Genomic DNA, 19,573 nt, shown 5'->3' on the forward strand with positions numbered 1-19,573 from the left:
CCATTTGCTGATAGTGCTGAAATCTGGACACTGAAAGCTAATGATATAAACCAACTATTGCGATTGCCATAATGAGAAAAATCTACCATCCTATCCGGCTTGAAAACGGCACGTATCGCATCCGTTATAACAACGAAATTGAAAACCTTATTGGTGGTGAAAATATAATGCGTTTTATTAAAGCGCCGCGGATTAGATGGATTGGCCACATCATAAGAATACCCAACGAAAGAATCCAAAAAAGGGTATTTACTTTGCATCCAATCGGAGGAAGAAAGAGAGGCCGACCAAGAAAGAGATGGCTTGATGACGTAGAAGCAGACTTAAAAGCGATGAACGTTCGTAATTGGAGAAATGAGGCAAGAGAGAGACTGAATTGGATGAGGATTGTTGATGAAGCTATGGCCCACCACAGAATGTGAATCTAAGAGAGAGAGAGAGTTTCTACTATTTGATAATTTATGACAAGTATGGGTTTCAAAGCTGGGGCAATCGCATTCACGCACAAACCCAGGCAGACTTAAAAATTTGCCAAAATGGCTACTTAATTGTCCAGTGTGACTTATTTGAGGCCAAGAGTGCGGTACTGAAATATTCCACCAATGATTTCTTGAGTTCCAAGAACAACTGGATATGTTTAATATAATAAATTTATCTCATTGATTAACTTAGGAATCATTGAGTTTGGTAAGAAAGTGCAAAAAAAAAGGTTTTGCTAAGTGAAAGAACACCGCGTCATGTCCCACATATATGTACTTATAGGTATATCTATACAACAATTTTTTGCACAAAAAGTGGTTCATATATTTTTTCTTCATATCGAAAATTATTGTTCAGCGACTCTTTTATTAAAAAGCTAATAAAATTTTATCCAAATAAATAAATTTACAGCCTTTAAAATCATGAATCGCTAATAATCGTTAACTACCAGCTGCTAACTGCCAATTTATGGAAATTATTCAAGGTGAGAATGAGATCATTTCAAGAGCAATTCTTGTTATATTTTTTTTTAATTTCTGTAAGAGTGCAAAACAGTAAGCAAAATTAAATGCTAAATAAGTAAAATTAAAAAAAAAACACAAAGAACGCGTCAACTTCGCAGAAACATGTGTTCTTAGCCATAATAACAGAAAAAAAACAAGCAGTACAACAACAAGAAGTAACGACAAGCAGATAAATAAATATTAGCATCAAAAACAAAGCCACCAACAGGCATGCCTGTGTACATATCGATGGGTTTCGAGTAAAGTGACACAATTCAAAAATACAAAATACTGAGTTGGGTCAGTTTTCTAGATAAGTGACGCGCCAATTCGATCACCTGACAAAACGACACTAACGCCATCTCTCAGAATTGCTTCAAGATTCGTTTATGATGCGTTTCCAGATAAAAATATATAAACTCTGTAGTTGATTTTTGCTTTTAACGGCAAAACTCGGAATTTGAGTTAATTTTGAGTTGTGTCGCTTTTCTCGAAAACCATCGATATGTTTGTGATATGCACACTCGGACATCTGTACATTATCAGAATATGCAAAATTCGCTTCTCTTTGGTACGCAGTAGCTCAGCTCTGACTTGTCGCAATCGAGCATTTCGAAGCGCGAAAGTAGTGAAGGCAATGCGGCCGGCAGTTTTTCTTTAATTATGGCTGATGCCTGACTGTATTGCACAAAAAATAATGATAAGTTTAACAAATCCAAATACGAAATACGAGTACAGTCATGTAAGACCTCTCTCCCTCTGGACTCAACCTGTCGAAACAGCAAGTTGCCTGGGCCTACCGTTAGATGAGCTAGACGAAGACGACCGGTAATTTACACTACACTGGCAGGACAAAGTTACTGCTACAACAACAACAACGAATAAGGAAGTTTAAGCCTCCGTATTTGATTAAATCAAAAGTTAATGAAAATTTACACTTTCCAAAAAAAAATTTTAAATAATTTTTAACCTAGACCTGTGTTTTTTTTTTTTATTCATATTTTTTGATGCTTTAAATACCTGGATACATACAGTAAGTAGCAAAATCGACCGAATAATGTTTTTTTCAGGAATTATTCGGGATCTAAATTTCATAATTTTTTTTTTTAGCAAAGTTCAAGATTTCATATTATAATTTTTTAAAGGTAAATAAAAAAGTGTATCTTGCAATAAAAAATATACTATGGAAATTTTCCTTATAAAAGTGTTGTTTTCTCATAAAAAATTAATAAAGCATGATAATGAAAAAAAAAAATAAATAAATAAAAAAATTAATGATCTTTGCAATACAAACTAGCATATTGGGTGTTTGTAAGAGCTTGAGAGCACAAAACGGTAATATTGGAAAATGTTGGAATGCATTTTTTTTATTATTATAAATTGGTACAGAATTTCATGACATTTATTTTTTGAATGGCATATCCGACATATTTCCACCGTGGCTACGAGTTACATGGTTCATGCGATTCAAACGAAAACAATAGCGCTCGCCTTTCCAAGTAACGGTAGCTCCTTCCTCATTTCGAAAAAATTGAGCACCGATGAACCCCCCTGTGCTCTATGAACTTTACAAAGTGGTTCTTTTTTTTCAAAGTAAATTTCCAAATTTTTTCTGGCGTTAAACGATTCCTGATGGCTTGTCAAACCTCACTAAACCAAAGTGTCAACACTGTTTCCGATTCTCAGCTGTCAAACCCTAGTTACCGATATCGATAGTTCTCGTGCAGCTGAAAAAATGCATCCTTTGCAATGAAATAGACAGCAATAAAAAACCCATTTTTTCATTGAAAAGCCATAAAAAAAGCAATACCTGGTTTTAGATAAAAGTAAATATCAAAAAATCTATCTGAACCTCAAAAACAATAATAAATTTTATGAAAAAAATATCGGGAATTGTTCATTTAAAAAGCGCGCGTTACACGTACAAGTATGTCTAAACTCTTTTTGCTGGAATGTTGTTACAACTGCCCTCTATAGTGTCGCAGAGTTTGAGCGTGAAGTGTCAATTAGCTTGTTCTTGGCATTTGATTATATTATATTAGTCAACCGCAGGTGTTCTCTGCGATTTTCACTATGGATAAAAATACCAAACAAAGAATTTTTCTTAAATTTTGAGTTTTGAACGGGATTTCGTGTGCCAAATCATTGAAAATGTTGCAGAAAACCGATGGCGAGTGCACTTTATCACGGGTCTACGAGGGGTATAAGACTTTTGCAGAGGGCCGAGAAGTCGTGGCAAATTTGCCCCGATCTGGTCGCCCATAAACGGAGGAAAACGTCGATACAGTAAAGGAAATGGTGCTGGAAAACCGTCATTTCAGTTTGAGGGAGGTAGCTGGTGACCTTAGCGTATCTCTTGAATCAATTCGCCACATTTTGCGCCATCCATACACTATTGGGCATTAGACGCATGGCTGCTCGACTCGTTCCAAGAGAGTTGAATATCATTCAAAAAGTTCATCGGAAGAAGGTGGCTGAAGACATGCTTGAGCAAGTGAATTCGGACCAAACGTTTATCCACCGCATCATAACAGGTGATGAGACGTGGGTCAACAGTCAACACGGCTGAATGGCGCCATCCACATGAGCCGAAACTACGGTAAATAAGGAATATTATTTGGAAGTTATGCTACGTTTGAGAGAAAATGTGTGTAGGAAGCGGCCCAATTTGTGGAAATAAAACTCATGGACTTTGCATCATGATAATGCACCGGCTCACAAGGCTCGTATTGTGAGCACTTTTTTGATCAAAAACTCGACAAATATCATCGGACAACCACCGTATTCACCGGATTCAGCCCCTGTGACTTTTTCCTTTTCCCAAACTTAAATTGCCACTCCGCGGTCGCCGCTTTGAGTCGATAGAGGCCATTGAGGACAATTCGCTAAATGAGCTGAAGATGATCTCTTCAAATGCATTTAAAAGGTGCTTTGATGACTGGAGTAATCGTTGGCATCTGTGTGTTGCTTCGTATGGAGCCTATTTTGAAGGCGACAAAATAAATGTTTATTATTAAACAATTATTTTGCGTTTTATTGAACCATTCCCGGTACTTTTTTGACAGAATATACACCATTATAAGTACTTTCTAGAAAAATTCCAAACAACAAAACTTATTGCGATAGTATTTTTTTGATCCCAAAGAGCAGGGCCAGACAAATTTTCACGAAGTAAAACAGTTTCGAACTCAAATTGATCAGCTTTAGTATCGGCTTTCCGCATTCACTCTGATCTTGATTTTTTTTTTTTTTGTAATTTTAAAAAGTCGAGCCAGGAAGCACAGAGAGATTTGGAAACTCATAATGCGCTCATTCGCAACAAAAATTGTTTTTTTGTGTGGCCATATTGATTTAGCAATTTGAGTATTTTTAGAAAAAGTGGATAATTTAGTTAAAAATTCATATCGTACAAAATATCAGGTTTGGTTGAATACCCTATGAGTGAACCTATGCACCATGAGTACCTTCCATCGAGCCAGACAGGCAATAAAGAATATCATTTATCCAGTTTAAAGCGTTTGAGAGATGCTGTACGTCGCAAAAGGCCGGAAATGTGGGCAAACAATTCTTGGATTTTGCATGACGATTACACGCCATCGCACCGAGCCCAAATTGTGCTAAATTATTTGACCAAACACCAAGTAAATACCCTCGTGCAAGCATCGTATTCACCTGATATGCCCCGTTCGACTTCTTTTTTTTTGTTTCCCAAGTTGAAGTTACCACTTCGTGGAAGGAGATTTCAGTCGATAGAGGAGGTTAAACAGAATGCGACGAAGGAGCTGAAGGTCATCCCTTCGTCGGCCTACCAGCAGGGGAAGTCTGGGTTAAATGTTGGCACATGTGTGTTGCTTCAGACGGGTTATATTTTGACGGAGATAAAATAAATTTGCCTGAAATTTAACTCTGTTTTGTTTTATTTAAGCATTCCCGGTGATTTCTGATCATCACCAGTAGTTCTCTTACGAAAGGGTCATTTAACATATTTTTTTTCATAGTCTACATAAAATCGGATTGGGAGGTCGCTAGAGGGTTACAAAAATATAGAAAATTATTTTCCGGAAAATGCTACTAGGGGAGTTTTGAGACAAAATTTTTATATAAAGAACAAAAAAGTCCACAGAAAATTAAAACAAAAACAAATGTGTTCCCTTGAAATATCCAGCAACTTCTAAGTATTTTACCGTGACTTATACTTGCACTTATATGGGTTCCGGGACACTCCGGTGTTCAAGGAAACGAAATTGCCGACGAATTGGCCAACCGTGGATCAGCGGTGCCCCCACAGGGGCCAGAGCCAATAATCGGAATCAGTTCTACAGAAATCATGAATTGGATCAGCGATTATGTAGGCAATCTACATAAAGGGCGCTGGTTTGGTCTAGAACGCTGCAGAACTGAAAAGTGTTTTGTGACAAGTCCGAACAGAAAACTGTCAAACTTTCTACTGAAACTTAGAAGGAAAGACGTTCGGTTGATGGTCGGTATTATTACAGGACACAACCCATGGGCCAGCATATGACCACCATTGGAATCATTGCGGGCTCAGTATGCCTGTCATGCTTAGAGGATGCGGATAGAACAGAGCACTTTCTCTGTGAGTGTACTGCCTTTGCTGGAACAAGACTACGAGTTTTGGGTTCCGATGTCGTGAGAGTGAGTAAAATTTGTTCTCTAAAACTGGAGGATATTTACAGATTTGCCAAAGAATCTGGAAAATTCTCACAGGACTAACTATCTCTATCTCTGTCTCTATTCTTTCCTTTTCTCCTTCTCTCCTTGACTATCTACCCCCTTTCCAGAGCTTCAAATACAATGGGCTTGTTAGCCTGAGTGTTTTAGGAGCCACCAAATCCCCTGGTACTCCTTGGCTCAGCATTTTCAAATTTCATTTCACCGTGAGTTGAAAACAGTGCTCCCATAAAAAGGCTCTTGCACTGTGTAATTTATTATCGCACAAATATTATTTTTCAAACAACAAAAAAAAAAATACGTACATAGATATACAAGGAAATAAAAAAAATAAAAACAAGTGCGTGCATATTCGTGACTGGTAGGGTATCGTTAATACAATTTTCGTAATTTTTATGTATTTTTTTTCTATGTTACCTGCGCTCATAAACCATTTAATGCCTTCCACCGCAGACAAAAGCCGAAAATTCTGCAATTCAATTAAAAGTAGCTTATCGCTAGCCCACTAAGCCGGTTGCTAACTGAGTAAAAAACCAAAAACTCAACACGTATATTTGTTCTTCAACGGACCGGTCATTTGCAGAAAAGTGAATGACTTCCTTCCTCAACATTGATGGCATTAGATCAGGTGAATATAAATCACGAAAAAAACAAAGCAACAGAAAAGGCCAATAAGAAATTAGTTGAAAAAACAAAACAACCTGCGTGTATGTCTGCAAAGGTTTATAAAAGCCACAAGGCAGTCCAAAAAATAATACCATAATTATAATGGCATAAAATACGCTTACGGCCATAAGTCCAAATGATTCATCACAAATGGCTACGTTTGGTTAGCCACGCATGCGTTACCCAAAATACAATACTTCTTTACACTGTCAGGCTAAATGACTGACTGACGACTGCACACAAAGCCAGCTGAGTTGTTGTGCCTCTGACTACTACGAGTATAAATGACTGACTGGCTGACTGGCTGTGCACGAGACCGTGCGAAATTTGTGTGCGCATGTGCGAAAGCCAAGTACAATAGAAACGAATGTTTAAGTGCACAGCGATAGGCAGGTCTTGCCGGGTTGCTCGACTGTTATTTAACTACGGATTTTAACTACTATATTTAACTATACTTCTGTATGTATGTTTTTTGTGGGTAGGGCATTTGCAGTGTCTGGGGATCGAGAAGCAAATGGGATTATTTGCGCTGAAACTGAAATCGGCTTAAAAGCGCGGGTAAGCGCAAAGCAAATATGGACCCACCACTTGCTTTTGACAGGTCTCCAACTAGGTATCATATTACCTGTATATATACATATATTTACATATCTATGGGTATATATTATATATTAGTCTCTCTACATAAACATATACTTGCTGATATACAGTCAGTGAAAAAAGTTTTGGCACACTGACTTTTTTCGTCAATATGCTATGAAAATCTTGTTTCTACTACAATAAAAGCCGTATTCCATAAATCGAAGCCTCAAAGTTTGCATAAAAGACGAACAACTTTTGATTTGTACTTCGAACTTTTCACTCAGATTCCATTTTATTCAAGTATAACCAAGTGCAAGTTTGAAATTGTTGAATATTTCCGGATTACTGGTGGTCACTCTGTACGACCAACTCACTTAGACCTTACAAGTCCGTTGTGATACTACTGTGCAACACTGGAACCACATTTATTTTTCTTCATAAAACCATTTTGTGGCTCCTATGAACTGCAGGATTCAGTTCCGAACGGTTCAGTAAGAGCATTGGAAAAGTATCTACCTAAAAAACCTGATTTTAGCGCAGACTTTTTTAGACCTTTGCTAGTGTCAAGGAACAAAACTAACACTCTACAAGGCTCTCGCCATGCCTGTCCTAACGTATGACGCAGAAGCTTGGGCGGTGGCAATAGCCGATGAGGTGTCGCTTGGTGCGTTTGCGAGAAAGATTCTGCGGAAGATTTTTGGACCTGTGCACGCTGGCGACAGCGAGTATCGCAGGCGATGGAACAAATAGCAGTATGAGCTTTACGACAACATGGACAAAGTGCAGCGAATATGTCATGTTGGAAAGGTCAGGTGGAGAAGGACCTTCCCTTGGTGTGTCCAACAGGCGCCATTCATTCGACTCCTATTAAAACTCTCTTGAAAGGCCAAGCAGCCTCTTCGTCATTCTGTTGTTTATATGCGGTGACAATAGCCTATCTTCCCACATGTGCTTTTATCTCTTTATGTGCCTTCATCTCTTCATATACCTTCATCTCATCTTAATTATTAGTTTGCCCGTGGCGATAGGTATCGCAAAGGAACTTCTATCACTAAGCACCCTTCAACTGATTACCTTTCCTAGCACTTTTACTGGCCAGCTAAACGGCTTTACAATTTCCCTCAATCCCTCTTTGCGCCGGAGCCCAAACAAGGCTGACTTGGAAGACGGGGCTAATATCATTCAGAGCTCCCCGGCATTCCTGCGCGACCTTTGATCTTAGTCTAGCCGCATTCTTAGGTTTAATGGCTGCCTGGCCATCCAAGAATATATTTATTCTAGTTTTTATTACGCCATGCGTAGATACGTAGCAACTTCTTTTATAGCTAGAACTTTTGCCTGATAGACGCTGAAGTAGTCTGGTAATCGAACGGATATTTAAAGCCCTAATTCCTTCGAAAACTCTCCATAGCCAATGTAAATTGAAAGACAAGACGTTCAGTTTGTAACTTTATTCATTCGTAAGTGGACTCAACAGTTGTGGTTAAAAATTCGATATTTCTTCTAACGCTTGGTAAGCTACGATTCTTTCGAAGCTTCTCGAAAAGGCAAAAGGTTGCAAAAGCAATGTTCGAAAATGAGAGGAATGAGCGGATTCGAAATTAGATACATAAAGATTTTCACTCAATACTTACAAGAATGTGATTTTACTTAGTCGAGTTGCATTTTATTGCTAATAATGGTGTTCACGGACTTTGTAATGAGGGGTATTCATGGATCTCACCAAAAGCTAATTTTATTGTGTAGCTTGGAAGCATCTGTATAGAAATTTAGTGAACCTTCTCTCTGAATAGAAATTTAGTTAACCACTCTTTAGGTGAGTCTAGGAATAAAGTAGTCCATTTCTTGTTTGGGACTATGCAGAATATACAAAATAGAGGTGTGGCCGTTTTAACTTATATTTTTATTTTAATAATATTTCTGCTGACGGTCTCTGTGAGTAAGAATATGGATATATAGGAGTGTCACCAAAAAAACAAAAAAGTATTAAAAATCTACTGGAGTTCTCAGTAATTTCAAACTTCCATCTTGTAACGCTTGAGCCGAGCTTCTTCTCCTACATGTAGTATGAGTCTTAATGTTTTTTCCACAAATGGAGAGACCTACAGTTTTATGGCGCCTCCGAATGGCAGTTAGTTTTTTATTAGGAGATTTATCATGGCAGAAATACACAGGGAAATTTGCCATTGCCTGCCGAGGGGCGACCGCAATTAGATGAAACTTTTTCTATCATTTGGTGTTTCATGCTTTGGGTATTGAAGTTGCGTACTACCGAATGGCTTCCACCCATTCCGCTTCAGCGGTCATCCGTCAACTACAGCTGCTATGAAATTACACACCAGAAAAACATTTTAAAATTCAGAGTAAAAAATTCGAAATTCCAATGAAAATTTCATGTATTTTTTTGGAATTTTTTTGCAAAGTTTGAACCTTTGATTTATACATATCGCACATTAAATACCAAAGGGTCACAACTCAAAATACTAAGATTTTCAGGAGAGACGAAAAACGTTTTATGTAAAAATTATTGTAATATAATATATAAAGAAAATATTGTTCCATCATGAAAATATACAACATTGAAGAAGGTTCTACTATATTTTTTTCAATTTTATATTATGTCAACACAAAATGACAATTTTTGAATTATGACTCTTTAACTGAAATTTTTTCGATTAACTAGTGATATTATCTTAAGTTGTGCCTTTTTAACTGATAAAATGTTTTAATTTTATAAGTTTCCTAACCTAATTGAACTCACTTTTCACAACTAAAGAGGCACAATTCAAAATAATATACCACGAAATTTATCACTTTTTACAGTTATAGAGGCAGAACTCAAAATAAAACTTTGTATGTGTAATAAAAGTAATCAGCTGTTCTTGAGCCCATTAACGCAACTAAAAATAATTCTCTTTAGTTGATCGTGCAAAAGCAACACATTTGACATAAAAATAGACATAACTGTATTTTTCCAGTTAAAGATGATAGTTATGTGAACGAAATATTTGCAGCAGTTAGAAATGTGTACTCTGAATTAATTTATGCAAAAAACTCAGTTTTTGAAAATTTTGAATTGTGACCTTTTTGTATTTAGAATGCGATATGAGCACTTGTTTGCAATAAAAAAAAGCTATATAACTGCATACAAGAAAAAACATTTTTTTTTTTAATTTTGTTGAAAATTTTGTGATTTTTTAATGCTGCATAAAATTTGAAAGTTTAAAATCAGTCAGTTTCGTTGTAGTATGATTTATAGTTTTAAGAGGATTTTGATTATATAGTTGATTATAATTTATAGTTTTTATCAAAAAAAAAGTTTGCCTAAGAAACACTTCGAATATTAGAAAGAAACTCGCTGTGCCAAAATTATTTCGACTCACTGTATGTACTTATAAGTAAGCACATAATGGAAATATGAACTTGTTTGTTTAAAAACTTTATATCAGTTTTTGGTACAGCTCTTTATATTCTCACACATTTTTTTGTATCATCTATATGTATGTTTGTATATATATGTGCGTGTATGTATGTATAATTTTTAGCTTCACCTTTAACACATTTTCCATTGTTAAATTGTGTGCAAAACTAGTTCTTAAATATTTTTCTGATTTTGCCTCAGTATTATAAATCGAAAAAGGTGTAGGTATGAAAGTGAAAAAAGTCAACTGAAAAATTAAATTAGCGGCTCGCTAATTACAACGCAAATTAGTCGAGTTTAAAATACATCACAAAAATAGGCGGGCGTGACGAAAGCGGCGTCATATCCGTATTTAGCATTATGTCAATGCCATAATTATATTTTCGACAATATGCAACATGCACACAAACATGGATTTTTGATATGTTTGCCAGAATAAAATCTTGTGGAGAAGCCTGAGAGAGAAGCAAATGAAAAGAAGTTACGTGGGAAGCGCGATAAGTTGGAAGTAGCGGATAGCATTCGATTAGCAAAAAGTTGTTTCAATTAGTACGCGAATACCATGAAATCTCGCAGCTGTGTAAAAAGTAGACTCATAAACTAAGTCAGCGATTGTAAATGGAGCTACAATTTCTTCATAAGCTTCAAAAATAATAAAATAAATGCCTAGCAATTCCTAGTAAAATGTTAATAATTAAAATAAATGGTACTCTGTTTTTATTTTGCGATTTATAACTCATAATTCCTCGAATTCCGAAATAACTCGCAATATTTTAGTAGGCGCTTATACTACGAGTTAAGGAGGTTTCACGGTACATAGAACATAAAACGTAGGAATCTGCGCAGGGGGCAGTGAATTGGCTGAAAACTACAGCTGTTATGGTTAATTGCCGCTCCTGCGCCTACATTTTCACCATTTATTTATTTTTTATTAAATTTTTTTTTCTCATGAAAATGTAATTTATAAATATTACAAATCTAATAAAATTTTCATCGACATTCGCTTTTCAGAAATATTTTTAGTCAGAACCTCTAGGAAGTTTTTAGGCAAGCAGTTTTGCAGCTCATTAAATTTGGTTGTTATATTCTGAAAATTTAAGTGGCTCAAAATTCGCTTGCAGTTTGAAAGCTCTTTTATTTTTTTGTTTTTTTGCCGCTGTTATGCATTTTTTCCTATTAATTTGAGACTTAGCCTTCGTCCACAGAAAGTAGCAAAGGAAATTTGACAAAAAAAACAAATTTAATTAAAAACCAATACTCACAATCGACAATGGGCAGGATCTTGTTGGTTTAGCTGCTTTGATTGCAGACGCGTTGAGCCTGTCAATTAGTGACGTCATCCCACTGAGCGCCGGCACGCCACTCCTCTTGGTCGCACCAGCATCTACACCGATTCTATCAGTTTCCGTTGTCGCTGCCGTCGTCACTGTTGCCGCTGCGCCCACTGTGCCTGTCACTGGCTTGGCCGCACCCTCAGCACTTGTGACCGCCGGCATAACGCCATGACGATTGCGTCGTATCTTTGGTAAAATGAGGCGTACAATGAAGCCATAGTTGGTGGGTGCGCTGAGGATGCGCGTACACAATTTCCGTTTCTCGGCTAAAACGCCGGGTGCGAATTCGAGTATTAGACTAGATTCTTTGCCATCGCTTTCGATGTAATGCTCCTGTTGAATGCTGCAGATTTGCTCGAAATTGGGATTAGTTAGGAAATTTATATCTGAAAGTGAACAATAAAAATGAAAATGAAAAGGAAATGATTTATGCAAAATTTCATTAGACGAAATGTATTTAAAATGGTTTTATTAGTACTCTGGAAAAATATTAAATTTTTGTAATATATAATAAATTTATATAATATATTATTGGCACTTCAGTTGCATAAGATTATCCAAAGAGAACCCAGATACATTGTACGTTATAATTCTTTCATTCGTCTAGCGCAAATGCCTGAAATTCTTAACGGGCTCATGAAAGAATTTGTTGAAATATAGTGCATGAACAAAGCTCCCCTGACCTTTCGATATTGCTCACCCCGATAAATAAAACTGTTTCATTCACAACTTATACGACAGATTTATGAAGTTATGGTTAAGACATAACATCACATATATCAGTCATCATCTCTGACTTCTAAGCACCCAACTTTTACCTTAAATTACACTTACATTTCAAGCTCCAGCGCCCAATCCAAGCTATTCGAGTATAGCTCGAACACAGCTACAAAATTGCATTAATATTAACTCCCATCAAATCTTGGCTGATCTATTATGCAATGCAATGTGTGGTTTGCCGTTTTTTCTATGCCTTTTACACTTAGCTTTGAAGTAAGCTACGAAATTTCAAAAGACAAATCTTAAAATTTTAAAATTGAATTGCATTGTAAGGAGCATAGCGACTAGGACTAGTAATTTCTGTATTTAAAAAAGGAGTCAAAACTCTTTGCGAAAACTACCGGGGAATCACACTTTTAAGCACCACTCAAACAAATCCTTCTCAAGTATTTTAGTTGCCAGACTTTCTAATCAATTTTAGGCGAATGCCAGGCTGGTTTGCGGCCCAACCAATCAACGACGGACCAAATTATTATACAGGGTCCGGCGGCACTCGAAGTGTAACCAACCTCAGACCGCTCGCGCAGCTGATCCATAGACATCAGCTGTCTGCTAGTTGGCTAAATGACAGTCCAGAGTATTGTTTACAAGTGCACGGAAGCATTCTGACGCGAGTAAACGCGAAAAAAGAAAATCAGTAATGGGTTTCCAACGTAATAGTGTGATTGCATTATATTTAGCTGGAAAATCACAACCAGCGATTGTTCGTGAGCTCGAGCCCCTTATAGTAAATAAAGTTTTCATTATTCGCACCATTACTCGTTATAATGTATATTAACTGGTAGCATCGCGAAACGTTATGGAGGTGGTCATCAAAAGACTGCAACCCCACGTGAAATGGTTCAGAAAGTGAAGAAGCGACTTGGGCGAAATCCCCGACGAAGTGCCAATCAAATGGTGAAAGAACTGACCGTAGCATTCGCCGCATACTGAAAACTGATCCCAAAGTCAAGCCTTGCTTACCGAAACCAGGACGCAGTAAATCCATTGTTTCACAGGCTCTATGGAAAGTAGCGCCATCTTATTAAAACCAAATTTTCTGGAGATCATGCCCTTCAATTTCCTTTACTCGGCATCAAAAAGTCTTACATTATGGCGCGATACCGTTCGGCGTTCGCCATTCACTGTTACAGTGGCGCCAACCGCGTCTTTGAAGAAATATGAAATGTCATTGAACCCAAAAAAAAAAATTATCTATTTCGTTTGACAGTAGTCATGTGTAATCTGCCCAAAATCAATATTGGAAAAAGTAGCTCCAATCTCACCACCCTTTACTAGAGTTTTTGTCTATTGTGAGCTTGTTCAAAGTACCTTAGCTGCAAGGCAAACTAATATTAAGGTAGTTCAGAAGTAATGGGTTTGACTGTACGGTAAATTTAGCTATTCACACTTTCTACAATTAGCATATCACACAAAATTTTCTCAAATGATGTAATTATTTAAATGGCTGATGCATATGTATGTATGTATATGTATACATAAATTTCATTCCCTTAAATATTTTTAATGATTTATTTTGCCCTTATTTTTTTTATTATTTTTTTAAATTTGTTTTTTTATCGATAATATTTTTTCTGGGTCATGCAACTTCGAGTGGCCGTGTAAATAATGCATTTTTAATTTTCTTATATTTATTTATATTTTTAAATACAATCGGCTCCGTTCGTTGACAGCAATCACAAATTAAGCGATGGCGTATCAATTATGGCTTGTCAGTGAACGTGTAAATTTTGTTCGAATGCATGCATTTACACATTCACACACATCCACATGCATGAATATGTATTGTAACCATTTGGTCATACATTTAAGCAAACATTTGTAGATCTGCATCGATGGGAAACGTGCCCCACATTTTGAAATATTTTTTCATATTTGCTTAGGCTTTTAGTAAGAAATTGTAAATAAATCATATACAGGGTTTGTATGCAATTCAGGTATACATTTTTTTGCTCTTGTTCAGTTCTCTCGAAAGCTTGGGGCCTCGACAAGACTCTTCCATCGTACATGGTTCTGTGCTGTTGTTTTTGCGCCATTCCATGATATGTCGGCATCTGCGAGCTCGCGCAAAATCGACCTTCTCTAAGTAAACTTTAGTTGACCGCGACCTTTGTTCCCTTACGAGTTGCAGTATAAAGTCTTTCTAGTGGTGCTATCTGTTCATCGCCAGATGATGCGGACAGCGCTATACACCGAAAACGCCCAGAATATGCACCGCCACATCGAACCGCTGGTGTATGCAGTTTACTCACCAGACTTGGCGCCTTCCGATTATCATTTGTTTGCATCGATGGGCCACGCACTTTCCGAGCAGCGCTGCAATTCTCACGAAGAAGCCAAAAAATGGCTCGATGATTGGTTTGCGGCCAAAGGCGGCCAATTTTTTTGGCGCGGCATCCACAAATTGCCTGAGAGATGGGGAAAATGTGTCGCTAGCGATGGCTATTATTTTGAAGATTAAAGTTGTAACCATTTCATAGGTACATACCGCATACTTTATATATATTTATAAATATAAATATATATATGTGAAGCCAGGGTATAGTTAGCCTGCTTAGATTAATTGTTTACCTGGAAATGGTTGTGTATTTATCACCACTCTAAAGTGCAGATCTTATGATGAAATTGCAGATATTAAGCTAAAAAACCGTTCAATCACTAAAATTATTTATATTAATCTTTAATTGCTCGCTCAGCCATTATTCCTCTGCTTTTATGGCGAATCTGCGATTAAGCGGCAGTTAGACCAGTTATGCAATAGCTTAACATTGAACCCAATAAAAATTAAATAACAAAGTTACAACTTTGAACTTAGACGAATTTTACACACATACATACATACATATACTAAATACTTGCGTGCCCTGTAGGAAAAGTAATGGAAATCTTTTTCATTAGTTTGGGGCTTAAGTGGCCAATTTTGGACGATTTTCAAGCGAGCAAAAAAATGGTTAGTTGAAGAAAAAGAACATTTTTTTTTGGTGCTGATACAGAAGTGGTGAAAAATATTAGAAAATTTTAAAAATTTAATATTAGAAGACTAGACTCTAGAAGAGTTAGATGCAATTCCCATATAAAGATGGAGAACATGGCAAGTTGAGTGATTTTTATTAAACCTCTTAAGCGCTTATGCCGTACAGAGCCTCGATTCAGAAAAGTCAGTGAAACGCGAAAACTACTTCTTTAGCCCTGGTGATATTGACTTGCAATTCCTTGGCGCGCCGAATGGGCTGGAAGTGCATGAAATTGCAAATGGTAGAAAATGTGTTTTCTAATTGCGGTCACCCCTCGGTAAATGATGGCAAGGTCCTCATAAAAGTCATCTGCCGTTCGTAGTCGGCTCAAAAGAGTAGGTAGAATAACATTAAGACGCACACCACAAATAGGTGGAGGAGCTCGGCCACGGTCACACACCCAAAAACGGTGTAAGCGCGATTTATATATTATTTTTTATATGCCTCGTCCTATTTATGGTTTCAGTTCACACGAACGAATTTGAAAAACAATAGACTTCCCTGCGGCGATGGAGCCACAGTTTTAAGCCGACGGCAGAAAGGTTTTTTTGAAGAGTTTTTTATGGCAAAAATGCACTCGAAGGTTTGTATTTACCTGCCGAGGCGTGACCTCTAATAGAAACAAAAACCTAATATATTATCCTCTATCATTTGGTGTTTCATGCCCGGAGGTTCAAAGCTATGCACTTCCAAATGTTAGTCACGCACCAACCCATTCAACTACGGTGGCCGCCTTGTCAATATGTATACAAGTCAAATTAAATAAATTAATTAATAGCGCCTATGCTCTGGCCACACTCACATGAGTCGATTTTCAATTGGCGCGTCTCCATCCACGACGCAGTAGCTGTGACTGGCTGTAACTGAATCAACTTGACTAGCCATATCTCACATCTGTTTTTTCCCCCTTACAATCGGTTATCACATACGAGCAATTATGTATCTGAATCGGTACATTAGGGCGGGCGGTTCTCTCAGATTCGAATACTACATGAAATTCTAAGAAAAAACGTCCATAAGCATAGCTTCAAAGTCAATTTTAAGGCACCACATTTTTAAAGAAACTAATCCGTATTTAAAATGTAATTAATAAGAACATTGAGAAAACCACCAGATAGCATCACGAGAATGGCTCTGGACTAGCACACACACAAAAGAGAGGAGAGGTCCCGGTCGACCAAAAAACACTTGGGAAGGTCGATGTTGCGCGAACTATCATATCAGCAGCACAGAACCGTGTACGATGGAAGAGTCTTGTCGAGGCCCTATACTTGCGAGAGGAGTGAAAAGAATGTGAAGATTAACATTGACCAAAGTATCATGAATATTATTTTTCTTTTAATACACACTTGCACTTGGCGATTTTTTTTTTTTGAGGAATTGGTTTTGTTACTTATTTTTGATTTAAAGTGACCTATGAAAGCAGTACAAAGCAAATTATAGTGCAACCTCTCGTGGGCGGGCACACACGATCAGTCAGCTTTTATCCGTTCAAGAAGGGTTTTCACTCAAAAGCAGGTAACTTCTTCTGAAACATAAAAGTGGGTATAGAGAAAAATATCCACTCAAGGAAGTTCGACTCAAATACATTTTCTTCTTTCTTATATTAAGTCATAGAAATAGTAATTGTATCCGAGCCGCATGGATCTACATTGATCTTTTTTTCATCACTAAATACTACTTTTTTCCTTTCACCGGGACCGTTATTTGTAACAGAACTCGAAGCCATGTAGACCCTTGCAAAAACGAGGCGACGTTGTTTGCGAAATTTATTGGAAAGTGTTTTTTGTTTTCAAGTAAAACTTCTTAGGCGTCGATGGACGAGCGAGAATGAGGAGTAAAATTTCAAGGTCATGCAACGTTTTGCGCTTTTTCGTTTCGCGAGAGAGAAAAAAGATATAACGTAGAGGAAAAGGAGAGAGAGAGCTATACCTTATACATATCTTAGATACTCTTCAGGCTATTTTTCCTGAGTTTTTCCTTGTGGTTGCTAATGTCTAGTGAGAAATAACACTGCCTACTTTTTGGCACGTATTTGTTGCTGCAAACTTTTAGGAAATACATTTTTGGTGCCTACTTTTTGCCGCTTATTTCCGTTTCCTGGCTAGTGCTTCTGCGTACTATTCATTCCGGCGTCGGAGTTATCGGTATTGTCCTGCGGTAATTCGTGTCGTTGCTGCGGTAGTAGAATCGCTGCGTTTGTGCGGGTGATAAACGCTCGGAGTAGTGCGCGTTGTTGCCACGGTTTGTGTCCGGCGTTTACCTACACCGGTCGACCCTTCTCCGTTTTTTGTAAATTTTGTCTATTTGTATTCTCTGCAAATTTTGTGAATTTATTTAGATTTATATTCTTTCTCTCTCTCTCTCATTCTCTCTCGGGTCTCTCCCTTTTTCTTTGTCTGCCTTGAAAGTTTCACTTTTGTTATGTGTACTACAACACGCACTTTTTTTTGCTAATTTTTCATGCTGAAATGTGGTACGTTTAGTAAAGCCCCTCAAACGGTGGCTTTGCTGGCTGCAAAATTTGTCATTTGCTTAATTTGTGATGTTGGAGGTGCGGCATTTGATGAAGTCCTACGAATTTTGCGAGTTCCCCCGGTGTCAAAACCATCGCAGTTCTGCCTTTGGACTCTAATGGACTTCGTTTTTTCTCAGAATTTCATGTAGAATCTGAATCTGAAGCAGGATGTCGAGAAAAAACATTTCATATAAATTAACCCACCCTAATGTGCATACATACATCTGTATATCTGCGAATACTTTTTTGTAATTTTTGCACTATTATTGCATTATTGTTGTTATTGGTTTTGTTGATGTACTCTTAATTGTTCGCCGCCGAGGCAGTTCGATGTTAAAAGGTTAAAGTATAAGTAAATTAATCAAACTGGCACTCAAGCGGTTAATTGTGCGAACAATTATGCAAAGATCACTATTTGGTCGCACACTTTCGAAACTGTATTGTATTTATTGTGTCTTGTATGCGCTCAAATGTCCGCGAACTCACGACAATGCATTAAAATGTGTTTTTCGTTTTTTTTGTTTTGTTTTTTTTTTTTTTTTGTTTTTTGTGAAATGCACAATGCCTTCAAATTGGATCGATGTTAACAATTATTCGTTGCAGACAGCTATTTATTTATCTCACATCTGTATGCATTTACTTAAGCATACCTATTTGCATACTTATGCACACATTCGTATATAGGTACAAACATACATACATACACACACTTTCACACAAATAATAAATTGTATGGCATTCCTATTTGTTCGGACACTTTTGCTGTGTTGCCCGTTAAGCAGTTACTTGGGTCACTTGAGGTTATTGGCAGCAGTCATCGCACATAAATAAATTATTGCTCGTAATTATGCAGATTGAGCTTAGGAAACATAGAAATATAAAAGTTGGCTAACTTAGTATATTTTTTTAATTTCCATACAAAAATGATGAAAAATAAAATGATGAAAATATTTAGCATCTTTCTAATTTTGCTCTCATTTTCAGAATATTTATAATAAAAATACAGATTGGTTCAAAAGTAGGTAGGTAGATATATGTAGTTGTTGTCAATTAACACACCTAGGCCTTCTGTAGGCCCATTCTTATACCACCTGGGCTGTCCCCACTCCTCACTCTACATTGTCCTCAATGAACCAACCTGTGGGCTTATTATATCTAACAAGGCTTGTTATTTTTAAATTGGCCACTTCTTCCAAGTTATTCAAGGACCTTTTTTCTAAAATATTGAACCTTCTTCTATCCAGAGCCAAGTATCCGCATAGAGAGTGTTCTATAGTCTCCTCTTCTTCAATGTCGTTACAGCTTCTGCAATAGTCGTTATAGGGGCTACCAGTCTACTGGCATGCCTGCCAATCAGACAATGCCCTGTTAGGACCCCGAGAAGATTTCTCATATTTTTCCTGTTTAGTTTCAACAGTCGGTTTGTGCGGCACAGGTTCCATTCTGGCCACGCCATTCTACTTGTTGCACAGGTCAGGGACGTAATCCATAGCCCGTTGGCAGCTCTGATAGTTTGTTTGTCTATAAGCATCTTACAAGTTGCTAAAGGTATACGTATGTTCGCTTTGTCAGGCTGGATCGGT

The 19,573-nt window shown here is 37.2% G+C and overlaps 1 protein-coding gene across 2 annotated transcripts in view; it reads right to left on the bottom strand.

Annotated features, from left to right (window-relative positions):
* LOC129244880 (uncharacterized) overlaps positions 1–19,573 on the bottom strand; it is a 99,576-nt gene that overhangs the window by 26,757 nt on the left and 53,246 nt on the right. For both annotated transcript variants that reach the window (XM_054882773.1, XM_054882774.1), the window contains one exon: positions 11,607–12,064. In XM_054882773.1, the coding sequence (XP_054738748.1) occupies positions 11,607–12,064 (458 nt within the window). The remainder of the gene's footprint in view (positions 1–11,606; positions 12,065–19,573) is intronic.

Source organism: Anastrepha obliqua, chromosome 4 (assembly GCF_027943255.1).
Source record: "Anastrepha obliqua isolate idAnaObli1 chromosome 4, idAnaObli1_1.0, whole genome shotgun sequence".
NCBI classification, from domain to species: domain Eukaryota; kingdom Metazoa; phylum Arthropoda; class Insecta; order Diptera; family Tephritidae; genus Anastrepha; species Anastrepha obliqua.